General features: G+C 39.0%; 1 protein-coding gene across 3 annotated transcripts in view; it reads left to right on the top strand.

Annotated features, from left to right (window-relative positions):
• GSAP (gamma-secretase activating protein) overlaps positions 1–20,457 on the top strand; it is a 44,984-nt gene that overhangs the window by 6,808 nt on the left and 17,719 nt on the right. For 2 of the 3 annotated variants that reach the window (XM_064702917.1, XM_064702915.1), the window contains exons 4-19: positions 507–576; positions 992–1,048; positions 1,179–1,267; positions 1,679–1,748; positions 2,772–2,821; positions 4,146–4,250; positions 5,185–5,244; positions 5,878–5,921; positions 7,473–7,561; positions 12,047–12,124; positions 14,237–14,314; positions 14,783–14,875; positions 16,163–16,380; positions 16,675–16,744; positions 17,377–17,459; positions 18,069–18,122. In XM_064702917.1, the coding sequence (XP_064558987.1) occupies positions 507–576; positions 992–1,048; positions 1,179–1,267; positions 1,679–1,748; positions 2,772–2,821; positions 4,146–4,250; positions 5,185–5,244; positions 5,878–5,921; positions 7,473–7,561; positions 12,047–12,124; positions 14,237–14,314; positions 14,783–14,875; positions 16,163–16,380; positions 16,675–16,744; positions 17,377–17,459; positions 18,069–18,122 (1,308 nt within the window). The remainder of the gene's footprint in view (positions 1–506; positions 577–991; positions 1,049–1,178; positions 1,268–1,678; positions 1,749–2,771; positions 2,822–4,145; positions 4,251–5,184; positions 5,245–5,877; positions 5,922–7,472; positions 7,562–12,046; positions 12,125–14,236; positions 14,315–14,782; positions 14,876–16,162; positions 16,381–16,674; positions 16,745–17,376; positions 17,460–18,068; positions 18,123–20,457) is intronic. The other variant, XM_064702916.1, reaches the window with a different exon arrangement.

The raw sequence follows: 20,457 nt of genomic DNA, 5'->3' as shown, positions 1-20,457 counted from the left end.
TCATGTCTGCAATCTTCATTTCTAAACAACCTTTTAAACAACAAGTCCTTTCCACTTCTCTTCATATTGCACACATGTGCCAAGAAGTAAATGTTTGGGGTTTTCTTTATATGTGTTTATTCTTGGTCTGTTTGGTGATACCATTATAAGAGATTATTTTATTCTAAAACTGAACACATTGCAATTCAGTAACTAAAATCATGGCAACAAGTTTTTGAAAGTGTCCCCATAGTAGTATGAAATGAGTGAAATTTTGTATTTATATAAAGGTCTGCTATGCTGCTCTAGTGGCAACATAGAGCTCAAAAGCACCATTAAAAAACAAACATGAGTAAAAGGAGAACTATTATAATGGAAACTTGAAATGTGGTTCATCTGGGCATGAAAAGATATGGCTTAAAGATAAAAACTGTGGGACAGCAGTGTTTTCCTAAGAAGCAATTAGATGGTTTCCTTTATGGAGTTTGAAAAAGCACAGTTATTAACATTACTGTGTTTCTCTGTAGCACCTCTATATGTTTGAGAAGAATCTGAACATAATCAGCTGTTCAATCAACAATGAAAGGACCTTATTGGGTAAATATGTGCTTTATCATTAGATTTTTTTTGGTCAAGATTTAGTTTAGTAGGATGATACATTTGGGTTTAGAATTACTTAAATGTAATTAAATGTTAATTAAACCTATGTGTTGCCCAGAGCAGTTTATGAATTGCTGTGGATCCATCATCAGATAACGTAGGTAACAACATAAAGACACAGCTGTGACAATATTGCTGTTTTATTAAATCATCTAAGACACACTGCCCCTTTGTTCACTTTCTCCTCCTGCATTTGTGCATACCTGCTACATCTAGAAGAGCTTCTGACATTCCTTTAACATAAATGTTTTTGGTAAAAGAATTGGTATGCTCATTCTTCAGGGATGTTTGATAAGATTAATGTCCAATATGCACACTCACTGTGGTTGTGTTGGTGTTTTCTCCCCCACAGCAGTCAGCTTCTGTCAGTATACAGAGGAAGAAAGAGCAACTCAGCTCTTACAGTCAGGTACTGCAAGTGGATTTCTTAATACTGTTTGAAATATTGTACCTTTTTTCTTTCTTTCTCTGGTATTTCTGTTTAGAAAACAAACTTGCTTACATAAAAGATTATTATCTAAAACTTGTTCTTTTTGCAGTGTCCAAGTATTTAACTTTGCTAATCGAAATCCATCCCATTAATAATGTGAGAGTGCTAAAGGCTGTGGATAGCTGTGTTCGAGTACAGGTAAAGTATCCAACTAATCTGAAGATAAGCCAATTTAATCTGCTGTGCTAGAGAGAAAACATGGTTTAGTGCAGAAATATCTCATGTTATCTTGCAACTGTTACAGAGATAATGTCCCCTGTTTCTTCAGAGAAATAAAGAAATGAAACTTCATAAAATGTTTGGTATAGAATATTTTTCCAGCATGAAGACTGTTTTTGTATTTCTCTTCAGACTTCCATAGTTTGCAGTTATAGTGACTGGTGACTATTAGTATGTAATAATAGCTATTTTTATTAATTAAATATCATTAGTGTGTCTGATTAAATTTAAAAATACATAAATACCCAGCTGAAAAAAACAGAAAAAAAAATTAGATAAATGTTCTAAACTACTTTGGTTTTTACTTATTCTGTGAAATTTTCTGTATAGTTTCTTTATCCAGTTGAAGGCAGAAATGCTTCTAGAGAAAGTCGTCTCTTGCTAGTTTCAGAAGATAAATGTGAGTTAATGTTTTCAAAGTACATTGTCATTCTTTTACTTCAAGATGATTGTTATAGATTGTATTTTTGGTAGACTTTTATTGGGGAAAAAAACCCAGGAAAAAGAAGGGTGTGAGTTATTCTAGGTATTCCAAAGGTCTTTCAAAAACTGTATCATTTACCAGATTTTTTTTCAGTGTTAAAAGAATGGCCATCTTTGTCTACAGTTAGTTGCTTAGCTCTTGCATTCATCAGGTATCTTTATTTCTAAAAAAGCTAAAATAGACTCTTTATAGCTGCCTACATAAATCCAGAGCAAATTAATTGACTGAAAGATGTCATTCAACGTGGGAAGTGGGACAAGAATGGAGCAATAGTTCCTTGGACTCAGCTAACATTGCATGTTCAGCCTAACCTAATGGCAGGGAATGGATAAAATGGACATTTGGAAATGACAGGGTTTTTCCTTCTTATATAGAGTGAGATCTCTTATTCCATCCCCTTGGTGAGGCCCATCTTCCCTGAGCTAGAACCAGCCTTGGGAAGGTGGCCTTAGGTGGACAGAGCTAAATCAGAAACACAACATCTGGGTGGGTGTTGCACTTCTCATGCAGGCCAGCTGTGGATAACTTCAGCAGTTTTGTGTGGGAAAGGACTGCAGGAATGTTCATGGCAGGAGGTGAAACAGGTCAGGGATGCTCTTGGGCGTGGGCAGGCAGCTCTGCAGACTCTTTCTCTCCATGGGGGCTCCTTGGCTTGGTTGGGACATTGCAGTCCCTGCTCCTCAAGCCTGTGCTGTGCTGGTGTGGGCAGGGAGTTCTGTCCATGAGGTGCTATGGCTGAGGCCACTCTCAGCTCGGCAAAGGAAGAGACTCCAGGTCTCTGTGTAGGCACCTGTGCTCATGTGTCACAGATTTCCTCTTGAACTTTCCTGGCCCTAAAGTTTTCTTACAGAATTCTAAGAGGTGAGCTTGTTTAATAAGCTGTATAAAAGCATTTAAAAATGTTTGTTTGTAATGATTTTTTAAAATTTTATTTTAAAGATATTGAACAATTTGACATTCATGTTGTTGCAGAAGAAGAACACAAAGTGGTAAGATTCAAAAATCTTTGAGTTTGAGGTTTTTTACTTTAATTAATTTAGCTGAAAGTTTTGAAATATTTTGTCTTATGCTTGGGCAGCACAAAGTTTATTAAAGAAAGCATTGGTTACTATGGCAACTTATGCAGATGACCACAAAGCTGATTGAAAAACTTTACACCTTGTAATCTGAGGAATTTTTTTTTATTTTGCCGGGTTTGTTATGTGTTGCTGAATGCTTTTGTGTATTAGAAATTGGGAGTGTTAATAAACAAAGTGTTTATTAATTTTAAAACTATTTTAAATATTTGCAGCCATTTAAAATATTTTCAGAGTTGCCTTCCTAACCTCATTTATTATGAGTCTGTGTGAACCCAGTAGAGGAGTCACTTAAAAAAACAAATGAGCAGAAGATGTAAAACTTAGATACAGTTTAAGTACAGTGAATGTTCCAATCTCTGTTTCCCCTCATCTCTTTTTCTGTTTTTAACATGAGTGCGTTGTCAACAAATTGTGGATGTTCTGCTTGAAAGACTTATTGTTAATGAGCACTTGTCTAATAACATAATAAAATAATGTCTAATATTGTAAATTATTGTGTCATGAAAGCCAGTGTTTTGTGTTATGGAGCTGAATGTAGGCTTTGAAGGAAAAGTTAAGGACCTGATTTTTGTCCCTTTGCAATCTTTCATGGTTTTCTCAGTTTGTCATGACCCTTCAAGCAGATGCATTTTATATGCTAGACTACAGTAGTGGAGTAAAGACTTAAGCATAATCAGAAAACAGATTGATCTGATGTCCTTCTGACAAACAGTTTTGTTTTGGTTGACATGAAATCTCCCTAACTCATGCAAGTGGGCATGGATACAATCCCAACAGTTTTCCACAGTTCTAGCCTTTTCTCTACTCCAGCCCTCTCTCTCACATGGCTGAGACTTGGATAGAAATCTCTTTTGGAGCTGACACATTCCCTTCAGTAGTTAAAGTAGCTGATTCTGAGCTGACTGTGGTATTTCCCTCCTCTCTGAGGAAGGGTGCCTCTGCTATTCTTTGTTCACTTTGAGCAGTTTAAGTGGTGAATTTGTTGCAAGCAAGGAAGACTGAAAGAAAAGATTTGTTAGTAGGTGTACTCTGAAAACTGTGCTGATCTCTTTAAACGGAGCACCTTGCACACAACAAAGGTGGACTTCATGCTGCTGACAAGGAGCCTGTTCCTTCCAGCCTCCTTGCTCTTTGTGTATGTTCTCTCACTGCTTTTCTCTTTAAAGCACACACTGTGCATAATTGTTGCAAAACTTTATTTGATGGCTTCTAATGTTTTATTCTTTCCCTGTAGGTGATTCAGAAGTCAGGTCAGCTTCCAAGAGCCAAAGTTGCAGATGACCTCGTTTGGGCACAGTGGGATATGATGGAGCAAAGACTCTTCTACATTGTTCCAAAGGTGAGCTGAAAGTCATTCTTGCAGTTTTGTTCCTGCCTGCCTGGTGACAGTGAAGTTTTAAGTGTGTGGAGTGGCAAGCAGGGGTTTGTTTTCATTAGGATGGTCTTTCTTGTTCTTGCCTGGAATAACCTAAAGCAAAAGCCAAACTTACTGTAGCTGCTGTTGTGCTTAGTACAGTGCAAGAAGACTGGTGGTCTTAATGCTTTCTATAAAAAAGGTGGGCTTGGTAATTTCTTTTTTTTTCTTGCTTTAGAAAGGTCTTTTATTTAAAAGTATCTAAATCTATCCAAACCTGCTATGAGTATAATGCCTCTCTTCTAGGGAGTTCAAATCTAGAAAGTATTTTGTGTGCAGACTTACTGAGAGACCAAATGAAGACAGGTTCTTGGCAAAAAGCTTTGAAACTCAAAAAAACCCAGGGTTTGGGTTTTTAATTTTGTCTGAGGGACTAATTGCACTTGATGCATTCTCTGCAAATAAAAATAAAAAATTTTCTTTACTCTTCTTAGCCACGAGAAGAGTGAATGTTAGGAAATAACAGGAAGTGAACTGAGATGGAGAACTGTATTTATGTTTTGTTTCTGAGATACCCATTTTGAACTGACTAAAGCAAAATGCAATTCTTTTTGCCATATAGGTAGATATGGAAAACATTTTTTAACTTTCTAAAATGTGTGAGACGTGTATTGCTGTGCTGAAATGAGAGCCCACGCAATTATATATGATTGGCAGATAATGATCAGGGACAGGAAGGAAGCATGTCACAGTGCTATTGTGAGGGGTTATATGTGGTTTTTAAATTCTTTTGTCCCCTAACTCTGCATAGCTGTTAGCAAAGCAGGTCGAGTGTGAAGAATGGTGCTGAGTACCCAGTCACTTCTCAGTCTGCATAGTATCCTTTCTTGCTTACAAAACACATTCTTTTCAATTCCAGGAATCAAAGAGTACTTTAAGGTGTGTCCAGTTTTATCCTGAGGAAAATTTTAATTCAATAGTAAGTTCTGAGTATTTTATTATAAATGGTTTACAGTGGGATGTAATTATGTTTTTCAGGTACTGGTACAGAGAGATTTTGTCTTATTCATTGTTGAAACTTTTTCAAAGGAAAACTGGAGTTTTTTAGGATTTTTTTGCATGGTTTTCTTGTCAAGAATATATTCAGTCAGACTCAGATTTTTCCCCACAGTAAGGTAACTGTATTGAAATTACACTTTTTTTGACCTAGAAGGCAATAAGTGACATTCATGACACTACTGGACTTGTACTCACTTGTTGAAAAGCAGGCTTAGCAAGTGCACTAGACAAAGAAACCATGTGATTTTCTGTCAGTTTTAAGTGAGACAGGAACATTTATTGCAGCCAAAATACGAAAAACAGAACATAAAAATTACAACATGTGATTGTTACTAGACCTTTGTTCCAGTCACTTTTATTTTCTCTTTTTAAAAAAGTATCTGTTTTATGGAGGTTTTTGAAGTGACTGTAAGGATTAGAGGAGAATAAATAAACTTGTTAAAATATTGAATCTGGTTAAATGTGACTATGACACATTTTACTGGCCTGAAATGCTAAACATAGTATATTGACCTCTGTAAAGAACAGGTTTGTTTTCATTTTTGTATAACAGCTGGAATCACACCTGGATATTGCTGTAAATGACACACAATTAAAGTAAGTTGTTTGTTTTTTTATGTTTTGGTTTACTTTCCTTTCAATATACATGGTAACATTTTACAAACCTAAGTAAAATTTCTCCAAACCACAGTATCTTTGTTTGCAGTTGCCTACATGGCACTGGAACATGAGAATAACATGAAAACTGTGTCCAGACCTCCAGTTCTTACTCTCATCGGGGTCATCCGTAAAAAGTAATTTAATCCTTGACTGCTTCTTAATTTTTGTAAATGACAGTATTTGTCTAAGGAGCTGGCTATAGGTTAAACCTGAGTATGCTGAACCTATTTAAATTAATTTGCTTTAACCTTGGGCAGGTTTTAATGGTGATGTTAAAATATCTGTCAAGGGAAGCTCTGCATTTTTAATTGCTGTTGCAAGTTTTATTGGGCAGTTAAACAAACCAGTAGCACCTTTTTATGGCCTGTGAAGACACTGCCTGTACTCTGTTCTCCTCCAGCATGCTCCTTCCAGCAGCCTGAAGATTTGTCTGATTCTGTGTCTGCCATGCACATGACTGCATCTGAGCTTGTCTCCTGAGGGCTCCCTTTTAACTGAGGGAAAAAACTAGTCAGGATGGTTTAACTCTTTCACAATCCTCATCTGTTTTTACATTCCAGAAGGGCCCATTTCTTTTTGTGACTAAAAAAGGAGGCCAGAGCTGTTAGGCCAGGTATCAGTAGCTGAAGGTGGTTTAGTTCCACCCTGCCCAGCTGTGGTCTCAGAATGTCTCAGTGCTGTGCACAAGGCTCAGTGTGGTGCTCCTGCCTGTGCAGGTTGTGTCCTCTTACAGTTGGTGCTGAAACAACACAGCTCTTGTAAGAGCTTCAATGCTGTATTTTACTTTATTTTATTGGTTTTCAAAATTACTGCAGAAGACCAAGGGGAAAATCCCTACGGGATCAAAATACTTCCTGGAAAAAAATACAACCAAACAAAAAAACCATCCAGCAAAAAAAAACCCCAAAGCAGACTGACTACAATCTTCTGCTGCATGTTTTCCAGGGTGAAAATAAGCCTTGTAGATTTAAAAATATGTAAAACCATTAAAACACAGGCAGCATGAGACTGAAAATGTCATGGTATAACAAGTTCCATGTCAGTGTGATTTTGAGCTTTTCTTTTCAAGTATTTCCACTGAAGGTAGTGTCGTTATTACAGATTAAAATGTAGCTTTACAGCCATGGGCTGTACAGTTAGTCTGCAAAACCTTTGAGGTATTAGGTGTCACAAGTGCTTGGATTTCCAGTATGTCATGACAACTTGCTTTCACTTCAAAGTATAGGAATGGTTGGACAGTGCAGTAAGTGAATATGAAATTGTCAGGTACGTTCAAAATTGGTGGATAACAGTGTGCACTCTTGGGATTCCTGTTTCTAACAGGATTGAGCAAATTGGTTAAAGCCCAATTTAACTTGTATTACAGAATATTTGATTATAATTTAATTAGTATATTTTGGTTACACAGTGACTGTTCTGGTGGTCTTTTTGTTGTCATAAATCTCTGTGGATGAAGTGATTTACTTAGTGATCTTTATTTGCTCATAGACTTGTGAATTTTGGATATGATTACTGTCAAGATCAAGATGTTGCATCTAAATCTTTGAAAAACCTTCAGGTTTTCACAAGTAAAGCAGGTAATGAATAAATACAAATATGGTAAAAATTACCCCCACTAGTAATTATCATGCAGTGTAATCCTAATTGATTACTGAATTTATTAATAAAATATTGGAAAACACACACAAATACAAAAATTTATAATGTGAGTGTGAAATTTGTATTCCTTTAGAGCACACTTGGCAGGTAACTGTGAGGAGAGGGAGAAGGCAATTGTGCTTTATTAGTATTAATAAATTTCTTACCTTCTGAAAGCTGCAGTGAAGTTGAGCTGAAGTACCCAGAGTTTTATATATCAACCTACCAACAAGAAAACAGTCACCCAGAAACCTTTTGGTAGCCCAGCTGCAAAGAACTGGTACCAGTGAAATCTCTCAGTCCAAGAACACCTTAGCATTTTCCTGGCAGTTTCAGAGCCCAGCAGGTACCAGAACATTGCTGTTTGTTGCATTAAAGCAATCTAATGTTAAAACTGACCACAGTTATGTTAGAAAGTAAATTCAAGGAAGGTTTTGTCTGGGTTTCTGATCTAGCATATATTTGTGTTACAGAGGGAACATAAGCACAAAGAGCATGTGCAGTGCAGGCTTTAAAGCTTCATATTGCTGATAGTGTGTGGTGTTTAGAAGGTCCAAGTATGTGATACTAAACTGGCATGTGCTACTCAGGGATTAATATATATATGATTCCTTAAACCTAAAATGTTTCTTAAACCTTTAGGACTTTGGAGTCTCCCTCCATCCTAACATATGCCATGAGCTTTTCTGGATTACAAACTGGTCTCAAGAGGTATCTGTTCACCACAGCTGTTTTCAGCTTCTGATTTAGACCATCCAGGCAGGCAGAGATGGTGTCTGTTTAGCCTTTGGCTGGTCAGCAGAGCTGTACAGGGAGGTGTTGCAGGGGAGGCTGTACATGTCCCTCCCCAGGGCCTGCTGTGCACAGGGACCTGCTGAGCTGTCTGCCCCTTGCACTGAAATGCCCATTACTGCAAATCAAGTGAAGTACAGCTTCCTTACAATGCATGTCTTTTCTTACCAAGGCAAACTGCATGCTTATAGAGATTAGAGGGAAGGAATTAGAAGTAAGAGAAAGCTAAGGTTCTATCTTTCAAATGAAGATTAGGCTTTTTCTCTGTTAGCAAGACAAATTCTTATATAAACAGTCAGTCCAATAATGGAAAATATTATTTATTTGTATATATGTTTCCTATAGCCCTCTGGGGAGGAGTATATTCAGATTGAAGTACCTCCTTGAGTTTAGGATGAAATTCAGTCATCCTCCAACAAGACTCTTGTTTAGTTACTGTGAAGTAAAATGGTTTTTTCTGTCTGGTGACACAGTGTTTAATGTCTGTGTGGAACCTTTCTAAAGCAAAGGCAAAAGTGCTTTTCATTGCACTTACTGTAAAACAGATAATTTAACAATTGCACTTAAATGAGATTACTGTATGTGGCTTTTCCTTGAATTTTGTTTAAAACTGAGGATTACCTTGCACAACCCATTTTTGGTAACTAACAGTTTGGACCAAGTTATTTTGGTGCTAAAACCATATCTAGTTGTTGAAGAATACTGTAGGTAATAACAGTAAAGATTCCCTTTTGTGCCTCAGGGGTGATTTGCAAAACTGGACTGCAAGTTCCTTGTGGAGCAGACTGTGCCTGCTGTGGGCCTGCTAGCACAGCTCTGACATTAATGCCAGTATCCCTGCTTGTACCATTCAGACATCCCTGGCAAAGTGGAACTGGCAAAACTTCAAACTGGAATATTCCATACAATTTCCCATTTAATAAAACTCTTATTGGCTCCTGCCAGTTTGAACTCTGTATAAAATCACTTTTCCTTTCTCAGACTTCTCCAGCAGAAAAAGTAGCTCTGTTCCTTACACTCAGCACAGACAAAGTATCTCCAGGTAAAAACCCCCATGTAATTCTTGAATAGCTGAGATCAAGTAGTTCCAGTCTCAGAATTAACTTGGCATGTCCAGAATTCAGTGGTTATTAGATAAACACTGTACTGTTATGTGTTCTCTTAGTGCTTTAGAAATATTTTTCCATTGAATTTGCACAATATTTAAAAAAATGCAGGCAGTAAGAGGTCATAGACACTGGATTCCCATCAGCTAGCTATCCCCTGAAATGTAGGCATCTGGACTATGCTTCTAGAGAGAAATAGGCATCTCCAGAGGATGACTCAGTCCATATTTCTTTGTTTGCTGAATAGGGGTCTAAATGAGAGATGTTTGGATGGCTGAGGTTAAGTGAGGCAAGTCCCTCCTAAGTCAGTACAGCAAGACAAAATGCCTTGATGCAATGTTGTATTTGAGTTGTGACATTTGGATGCTTTGTTGGGATGCTGTTACAGCCTTATGTGTTGAGTTTTTGCTTGAACAGAAATGAGGAATTTAGTTAAAGTTTCCTAGGGAAAGCCTAATTTCTGCATATCATAGGTGACTCTTACAGTCTCAGTGGGCTGGCTTTGTCAAGTGCCAGAGTTGTAACTGCTGTTTGCTGAATAGGAGTAGAATTTAATTTTAAAATTCTTGCTTCTTTTCTCTTTCTCTTCTTTTCTTTCCTTTTCTCTCTCTCTTTCCTTTTTTTTTTTTAATTTTTTTTTTTTTTTTACCTTTGTGGTCAAGATCTTTTTTCCGTTTTATTTCTGGAAAGATAAGTGTCCATCCAAGTATATCCTCACATGAGTCTTCTCACCTTGCAGCATTCAGCTACAGCTTTTACTGTTTGCAAATGATTTTGAAGTGAGTAGTGTGGAAGACCTGGCTCTCTGTACAGTTGCAATTGGCTGATGAGCTTTCCCTGCAGCAGCACAACCCAGCTCTAATTTGCAGAGAGCACTGCTAAGGGTAGGCAAGGAGTCTGTGGTGTATTCTTAGTGTCTGGCTGCCCTGCTGGGATTGCCAGGACTGTGTCAGATGTGACTTTGCTTGGACACCTGTTGGTCTGAGGCTGCCATGTTTCTGTCTGCGTTAACAAAGCACCATTTGTTATTTCCGGTTGTTTGTAGCTCACTTTGTTGACACATGGAGCAATATTGTTGAGGTGAAAGATGCACATCCTATTTATAGTCTGCCATAGCTGCAGTTTCTGTGGTCAGCTTGCACATTGCCCACTGACACTTCAGTCTGAGCACACTCACTTGCCTGTTGTGCAATTTTCAGACAGTGTACACAGAAGACTCCAGCATACAAGAAGGACATTTGCAGTTCTGGAAGGGAGCTGTTGATAATACAACAGCAATCCAGTGGGTTGTTGGAACTTCTCCAGTCTTCCTCATGAGTCCTGATGCTGCTACTTTAAAAATTATGCATCTTCTGATAGAAGCCAAGGGCTCTGGCAAAATGCCCTGTCTGTTGTCTGAATGACTCAAATATCCAAGCAAAACTGTATCAAACCATATTCAGTCAGCTAAGAATATGCAGAAAGAAAAATTGTATCTTAAGAAAGCAGTTACCTTCCCCAGAAGGCAGAAACAAGAACTGTCTCAGCCATGTCTTATCATAGCTATGGTACAGCCTTGTGGTGTGAAATACCCAGGCATTTAATCAAATAAAGTAACTGGGTACCTGTGCTTTATTTGTACTTGTGCTTTTTCCATACTGTGCCATTTTCTGCATAACTTGTATACATAGTTTTTATTTTTTTACAGAACTGTACCTGTATTAGTATTACTTTCTTTTCCTCTTTTAAATGATAAATTTCCAGCAAAGGTAAAAGGTGAATGGTCATATTTGTGGATGACCTTTCCCAGCTGTATTGGGATAATGTGATTTGGAGGCTGTTTTTAACATGTATGCCAAAGCATCAGAGTAAGGGGATTAAAGTTTTTATGAGAGATGAAAGCAGGGTTACCATCCAGTGGGGTCATAACAGGAGCAATCTGATCTAGAATTATTCTGGGAGTGGGAAACCTTCCTGTATGCAGTACCCTGGCTGAAATAAACTTGCCCCAAGGACTGACTTCTCTCCTACAAAAGGTAATGGCAGTTCTTTGGGCTGGAAAGGGGAGAAGTGGCTGTCACTTCTAGTGTGAGAAAGCTTTGGTAGTGTATTCATGCTGCTGCCAATATGAGATTACTTGAAAAGCAAAGAAATGGTGTTTTATTATGTTGCTGAGCATATCTGACAGCTCCTGAACACAAAATATCTGGATTGAGGCAGTCTGTGGAGAGAAAGGCTTGATCAGTATTCTGACTGCAAGCATGATTTATCCTTGGAAAGGGCTAAAGTGTACTTCCTCTAAAAGTAAGAACTGACCGTGACAGGACCCAGGTTTCCATTGTGCCAGATTGCCTCCTCTGTTCTTTCTTGATTTTGTTTCATTAGGTTAGATTATTAAAGTCTATAATAGATATTCTTGTAATCCTTACCTTTTTTTGAGAGAGATTATTTTTAGTTTCTAATTTGAAACAGTCTTGATTTGGTTTTGTGCAGTATAAAGATGTCAGCTGGACAAGTGAATTTTCTTTCCCTGTTTTGTCTTTTTAGGAGGCTTGTGTGTGTGTTGTAGTCTAGTCTCTGATATTCCTCATGAGATCATATACTCCATATATTTTCTACATAAAGGTAAGACTAACTTGTTAACTTACTGTGCTTTATTTTGGAGAATGTCAGTGTGCTGAAAGAGTCAGAGAATGCCTTTCAAAACAAATAACTACCAAAGTCTGCAGACAATAAGCTACTGTGGCTGCTGTTTCAAGACAGCAGCTGCCTTTAGCTGCCTTTAGCTTTGGCTTTCCTGCTGTAGGCTTCCTGCCTGATGCTGAGTGAGTGCCTTCAAACCAGTGGCCTTGTAAATGGTTATTAATTTGCTCCCTTTTTCTAGCCAGACTTTCCGGCATGCTGAGCACAGACATCAGTGAAATCTGTGGGAGCTTGCAGGTGTGTTGTACTTATGCCATAAGGCATTTGTATGGGAAATAGAGCCAACCAACAGCTCTAAGCTTGAGTGTCTGTTTAGAATTCCAGTTCAATGTGTCATTTTCACAGCAAGAGGTGCAACACCCACTGACTCTAAGAATAGTTGCTGTATAAGTGGTGCTGGAGCTCTTAAAGTTAAGACCTTTGTTTTAAAATAATAAAGGACATTGTTTTATTCCAATCAGAATAAAAGTTCTCATTATCAAGATTTTCTTATTTGATACATGGACAGAGAGGCAAATTATTTCTCAACTGAGAAGCTGCATAGTATGGAGTAACTGTGTTCAAGTGCACACTGTGTCTGTGTTCTACCTTAACTGTTTGCTTTCTTGTGTCAGGATGCTTCTCATAGGTCAGAGCTGCACACATACATTTCTTTGCTGCTGGAATATTGTGGGATTGAGTGAACTACCTTTTTGTGTTTTTGAAGGCATTAACAAATCGAGAAAAGTCCTTTTTGGGTGTGACACACTGCTGTGAAGGGCTGATATTCCCAGCCACACCTGACATGTAGCCAAAGAGTTGTTGGATTGCTAGGAGCCAACCATGGCCCTTGCACATCCTGGTCTGTACTAGGAAGAAACTGAGGATAAATATGGTGACATTGACTAGCTAAGTCTGAAATCACCTCTGTGGAATGGAGTTGTTTGGTGCAGAGCTGTTTGTGGGTTCATGTAAGATTCATCAGTTGTACAAGAGAATTTTAATAATGGTCCTGCAGTGACCCCCATAAGCAGTGGTATATTGGGTTCCATTACTCACATTTTGGAGGCCATAAGCCATATTTTGAAGACATTGAAGTAGTTCAGTTTATTCTGCAGCCTCTGTAATGTTGGCTGGAAGCTTCCCACCCCTGTTAAAGCAGTCACTGCAGAATAAACAGAGAAGTCACGATGTTGCAGTTGAATTCTGCAGTGCTGGTTTTAGCTTGCGTGTGCTCATGCTGGCAAGTGACAGAGTGGTGATGGGAGTATACTGACTCACTGCAAGCTAACTTCAGCCAGTATTCTGTATGAAAAACTATATCTTTTGACACCTCTGCCTCTGTAGTGTTGCTGTTGGTGATTTTTCTCTTGGTGGTCCTGTAAACTGTGGATCTTATCTTGAATTTCCATGCATTATTAAGTAGGATCCTGGTCATGACACCATTAGTTACTAGAATCTTCAGCTTTTCTCAGAGAAAATTTGAGGACATTGTGTCATTCTTACTGGGTGCCAGAAGTGTGGTAGAAATCTAGATTAAAACAACAGCTGTGCTGATGCAAAGCCCATGCAAACACAGCAGGTCTGAAATTGGCCTTTGTATAAACTGAGCTGAACTAAATTAGAGCAATAGGGCATGCAGATAAACAAAGTGGAAATTCTTTAAAGCAATTGAAAGATCACCAAAATGTGAAACACAGCTATATAAAGGACTTGTGTTTGGGTTTTTCTGGGAGAAAGGTATTTATTATCCCAGAGCACAAGCTTGCTCTGGGATGCAGTGCTTCTCTAAACACAAATGTAGGCTGGGCCTACATGGGTAGTTTTCACACACTAAAGAACTGCATTGTGTAGGTGCCAGTCTGCTAAGTGTGCAGGAGCTCTGTTCAGGATGGATTAAATCTGTCTGTGCAGACAACCCCATAAAGCAGTCTGAAAGATCCCTGTTTGGGTCTATGGGAACTGCAGAAGTTTCTAGCTATAAAGTCGTAGGTGGATTGTAACAAATGCTGTTTATTGTTTGAGGTTTTTAAAGTTGTTTTTTTTTTCCCTCAGGTTACAACAAAACTTTTACAGTTTCTCTAGAAAGAGCAGAATCTCATCAATTGAAGGAAGTGGCTTTTATGAATCTTGGTAGGTTACTTGTGTTACTTTCCTGTGTGACTGCCATTCTCTGTGTAGTAGGGAGACAAATGGCTAACTCTTCTCTGGGAGGAAAGGAATTTTTTTTCATTTACTTTAGGGAGCAGTGTTATTTTGTTGCTTTTCTTCTGCTCGCCTTTTGTATTTGGCATTTGATATTGCAATGCCTCACTATTAGTAAGCAGCTTCCTCTGAAATTGCCTCAAAATCTGTGCTAGACACCAGCTGCTGAGTTCTTGAGTATCTCAAGTTTCTTGAATCCTACCCTGGAAACCCAAATGTACTGCTAGTGTTTCCTGTGTTAATACAACAGCAGCTTTTAATTAACTCCTTTTGTATTTCCTAGATATAATCAATTCCTCACAGAGAAGAGGGCCAGGTTGAGAATCATGTGAAAGAGCCTCTTAAGGCAAATAAGTGATCTAGTGCTAAATTGACCACTGTTGTTTCTTTAAATAGACTATTATGTGGCTGCTTATTTGCCTGGCCAGTTCCTGCACCTCCTGAACATTCAACATCCTGACATGCTGTGCTATAGTTTGTTTCTGACAGGTATAGTAAAACTGCTTTAAGTAATGTAATTGTTGTTGTGGAAACTTGTTGATATCTCTTTACATGAAAGTTGTGTTTCTCAATGTTTCCTTATTGCATAGTGTTCTGACAAAGGAAGGATACTCAAAAAATGACATTTTTGCTACTTTCCATTTTAGAAAGAGAAGCTGAACTGGCATTTCATACTTTATGTGTTTCATACTTCTTGCTTGTTATGAAATGGAAGAAGACCTTTCACTGAATTTGAAATTCTCTGCCTTGGTTTCACAGTTTCCCTTCCCCCAGCCTTGCCCATGTTCTTGGTCCTCCACTGTTTTCAAATTTCACATGAGATGTAAATTTGATTTTACATTTCCTTCCTCCAATTGAGTTGCTCTAAATGTGTGTGTTTGGAGGGTGTGGGGAAAGGAAATCTGTGTTTCCTTCACCTGATCAGGCTGATGCAATTTAATTTAGAGTCTCATCTGAGATCCGTGTTACTTCATTTCCAACGCATTTCCAACAAACACGTCCTTGTGGGAAGTGGTTTATTTTTGGAAGTGGGGTGCCTTTGTTTGAAAACAGAAATCTGTTGTTCTGATTGGGTGAAGGGGACATAAATTGTGGAAACTGGTGCAGGGGCAGCATTATAGGAAGCTAATACCTGTTTTGTATGTGTAATGAAATACTGTCCTGCTAAAAATGAGTGGAAAGCATCACTGCTGGATGGTGGGCCTGATTTCTCTGATGCAAGGGCTCTGAAGTACAGTACCTGTGTGGTACCATGGTGGTGAACACTGGTACATAAATAAAATGGTTTTGGTCTGAGGCTTCAGTGAATAATCGTAGAGCAGAACCTGCCTGTTCTGGCCATTTGGATTGATGGCAAGAGATCCACCAATAGAAGTTTGTATCATGCTTCTGTATGTGAGCAGTTCTGATCTGCACAAGCTGTACCAATAGGTGCTAATTGTAGTGTTGAACTTGTGCTACTGTCCTTGTGCTCTGCTCTCTTCCATCACATGTACTCTGATTTGCCTTGGAGCAGCATTGTGAGCCTGAAATCTCTACACCTTCTCTGTGTCAGCAATAGGGGAGGAGAGAACTGAGTATGGACTGTGCTCCTTATCTGCTTTCTTTATGGAGCCAGCACCATTCCTACTCCTCTTCAGTATATACTACCAGGCAGACAGTGCAAGAGGCAGACTCTTTCTTACTGCTGGGGGCCTAGGAATCTTAAGAGAAACACTGGTAGCAGGCAAATTTTATGTTCTTACTCCTTTTTGTTCTCAAACCAATGTTCTTCAGGTGAGGATGCAAGAATTGACACGTTACAAAACTGTTCCATCCGGTGCCCATGGGTGTCAGCAGCCCTGGATTGCAGTGCAGGAAGTCTGTACCATGTGAGCATCAGTGACAGTGCCTTGCTGCAGCTCCTACACAAGAGCAAACGAGACTGTGAGAGATTGGCAGCTCTGCATTGTGCCCTGCTCTACTTCCAACACACAGAAGATTTGGAAATGCAGGTGGGAAAAGAGCTTCCTCTAAATTTTTTTCCAGTGACTGGTGTCTTATACAAAGCAGGAGCAGGGCATGAATGGCATCAGCCAAAGAGAGGTCCTGATTCACCTGGTAGTGCCAAGAGGCTCATCAGCTGGGCTGCCCTAAGCCCTGTTATCAGTCCAGGCTGTCCTGAAAACATGTGTTACTATCACTACTCCATGCAAAGTGTTAACTACCAAAACCTGATTTTCTATTCTCTCTTACAACACTTGATTAAACAGAGAGATGTGACAAGCTCCCTGTTCTCATTCTGACAGATTATTCGGTGGATTTCTGAGAACCTGTCAACATGTCATTCTTTTGACCCCATTCAAGAATTTATCATTGGTAGGTATTTCTTTTCTTGCATCCTGAGTTTTCCTGCATACTCCAGTTGACACTAAGGAGAGGCCATGGCAGTACAAGCTGACTCTTATTTCTGAACTTTTCGTTATGATTTGTGTTAACTAACCTGCAGTTTGTGCATTAAGAGACAGTATCAGTAGTTTAGAAGATACATAGACATCTCAAATCAGATTGGCAGTAAAGCTTTTCAAATGCATTTTTCTGTCTAATGGAACAAATGGATTTATCATTATTTTAGGTCTCCAGAGATTCTCCTTAGCTCAATTCTCCTCTAGCTCTAGCCCAAACCAATTTTTTCAAAGGGATTTGGCTTATCATGATACTCTCTCCTAATAGGTAGTTTCTCAGTCTAGCCATTGCAGAGTTTTTGCACAAAGGACCCCTGCAGTGCTGAGCTGTAGCCAAGCAGCTGACCCAGCCCTGCAGCCATCTGGACTTCTCTTCCTCCTTTTGTGCACAGAATGGGACCAGTTCCACAATGGAGGAAGCTGTTTCAGAGACAGCAGCAGGATTTGTCCCTAAAAAAGTGTCAGATAAGGAACAGTGAAGCCTACTCTTGTTAACTGATAGTTTATACAATCTTGCCCTTATAAATCTTTTCACATTACATTCAGCCTCCCTGTACTGCAGACTGTGTCCAGAAACTGAGAACCTGGATAAACTCCTGCCCTACACATCACTGCATGACTGGATTGGGGTAAGATAACAGCTGGTACTTTAATTAATAGCTAGAGGGTTTGGTTTTTTATCCCTTAGTACAGCCTATAGCTTGTGTGTCTTACCTTTTCATAGATATGCTACAAATTGATACCTTTATGCCTGTGCTTTATGCCTGTTTTAGTTTGCCAAGTCTTACCCTTGGTGGTGTTTTCCATGAGGCAATTTTTTGTCAACAAATAAAAGCATTTGCAAAACCAAGAACAGTTATTATAATTGAATGAATGGTTAAATATCTCAGTTTTCATACTGAAGTATTCATTTATTCCTTATCACATGAGGTTTATAGTGAATACAGAATACATTCAACCAGCAAAATCATGCACTTATTTCCAGGACAAACAGAATCTGTAGAGTTAAGATTTACAAGTAAGCTTGAAGAATTAAAATAACTTCAGGCAAGACTTTAGAGCAAATAGTGTCTTAATTTCTCTGCAGTGACACTGTTCTAATATATTGTTTTTCTTAAAAATAAGGGCACAGTTTTGGCTAGCTAGCTAGTTTCCTGGAGGAAATGGGTGATGGAGATTAGATGCCCCATGTTCTATGCTAAATTGTAAGACTATAAATATTTTTTCTGTATTTATAGGCTGTCCCTGGAGTAAGATGTGCCACAGACATTATTTCTCTACCTGTGTTAGAGGTAAGTTCTGGTATAAAATCATATTTGTATTTGCAGATTAGTAGCTGCAAATTTTCTGTGGGTTGGGGGTATGCTAAATATTAATGCAGCAGTATCCCCACAGACCTACCCAAAAATAGATATGACCAGAAAATTGCCCTGTTGGAAATGATTTATGCATTTACTAAAATATCAGTTAATCAGACTCAAAGATGGTGGGGTTTTTTTCTCTTTCTGAAGACACCTCAATTCAACAAGGAGGATTATCCACAAATTAATTCTTGTTAATCAGATTGATACTGCTTCACTTTATGACTTTGGTAGCTGAAGGCAGAGGTGGCATAACAGACCAGTAGGATTTCTACACATGCCCACTTTGATGGCTATTTCATTGTGCTGCCATTGGTGTGGATGGCTTGTGACCCTCTCACTTTGTTTTGTCCAGAGCATCCTGTGATTGCACTGATGTCAGGCTTTGGCTACTCAATCCAGACAAATTGCTGCACAGCCTGGAAAGGGCAGTGCAGTATGGGGAGAGCAGGATAGGTTGTTTGGGTAGGAAATTGTACTTTCCATTGAAAACAGCATGAATGATTCTTCCTGTCTTCCTATTCCACTCCCTCAGCTCCAGTTTGGAGAAATTCTTGAAATTTTCCTGAGCACTCCCCTACAAAACCTGAAACAGAATTTTTATAAGCAGTTTATTGTGGAGAACTAACTGGACAAATGGGGAGTTTAGACACATATGATTAGACTCTGGGTACCTGACAATGTTGTTCCATGTAGCTCTTTAGAGATGTGTTTATAATTAGTCATAAAGCATCACTGTTCACAAAACCTTTTAAAAATCAGTGAAATTGCCCCCTGCTCTCTCACTCTGCAGCAGTCAGTGCATCACAGCTGTGCTGCACACATTCCTAGGATTGCTGTCAGGGAGCAGGGCTTTGTATGGCTTTGCTTGGAAAGGCTGCCCTGAGAACTGGGACACCTGGGAAATCAGATCTTGAGAAAATTTGTGTGCAGATAATCCCTGTAATTCACTGAGGTCAAGTTAGCAGGACTTTAATTTGTCTGAGATTGAACCTCCAGCCCCCGGGGGCACATGCCTTTAGCAGCTATACTTCCTGATTGTGGAACTCATTTCCTATTTCTGTCTGAAACCTAAACAGATTGAAAAGGTCAGAGTTGAGCTAAAGACAAATATTTCCTGCTACTTTTGATGGCAAATTGCTGTGACTCTTGCATGAGGACAAAGATGCTAATGCACAGGGTAAGGTTTAATGCTCTGACTGTTTTGTACCAGTGTCACAAACCCACCACAGCTTAAGTGGTCAGCTGGTGTTTCAGTTGGTGCATGTTGGCATCAGGAGTCAGGCCCTGGTGACAGACCTGGTTCTACAAGTAGTATTTCTGTTCCAGAGATTTTATGGCATTTCAGAGTTAAAAATGGTTAATTGCTACTCTGAGAACTTTCTGGAGTTCTCAAGCCCATGACAGCTTTTGAGAGGTCTATGTCCATATTCACATTAAAAAATTGTTCTGTTTGGGTATCAGGTGTTTTTATCACTAAATTCTTGTTCATTAAGGTATACTGAGAAAGGGGGAACAGTTAGTCCAATTGTCCAAAAGCTCTACATAAGGATTGCAGTTAATAAGTCTAATTTCCCCCCCTTTTTAAGCACAAACCAAACTTATTTGCAGGGTGCAAATAAGTTCAGCTGGAAAGGAAGAAGGCAGGAGGAAGAAGGGAAATAAAGAAAATAGGAGGAGGTCCAGGGGGAAGAGTAGAAATTTATAGTGTAAAGAATTGTCAGAGCAGCAGGAAAGAGTTTCTCCGCTGTGCTGTGCTGAGCCCCTGGGGCTTTACAACACTCCCTGAAAGCCATCCCTGCTGGGAACACAGAGCACTACTGTCCAGAGAGACATGGGCCTCTTGAAGGGAACTGTCACCCCACATCTTGTCCAAGGGGTGTAGCAGAGAGCTCTCTATCTTCAGTTAAAAACCCACTGCTTATGAAAGGCTTCTTGGGAGCTTTTTGTGTATTGCAAACTGGTGAGGCCTTGCTTTGACTTTGGTAATACAATGTCTTTTAGGTGTCATGCTTAGGTGTTAATTCTTGACTATCTAGAAATGTCTCCCAAATAAACACCTAAGGTGAAGAAGCCTTCTCTTTTTAGTCCTTGCCCTGGTGATCCTCTAGAAATAATAGATTTAATTGAAAAAATCCTTTACTTTAAACTCTTGACTTTTTAATGAGTCTGATACAATGAAATTTTTTGGGGTTAAAAGCAGACAACGCTCAAGCCTACCACTTCCTGTTTGAGATTTCTTATATGAAAGAAAATTGCTGTCTTG

Source organism: Zonotrichia leucophrys, chromosome 1A, assembly GCF_028769735.1.
Source record: "Zonotrichia leucophrys gambelii isolate GWCS_2022_RI chromosome 1A, RI_Zleu_2.0, whole genome shotgun sequence".
NCBI lineage: Eukaryota > Metazoa > Chordata > Aves > Passeriformes > Passerellidae > Zonotrichia > Zonotrichia leucophrys.
This window is presented reverse-complemented; position numbering and strand designations above follow the sequence as displayed.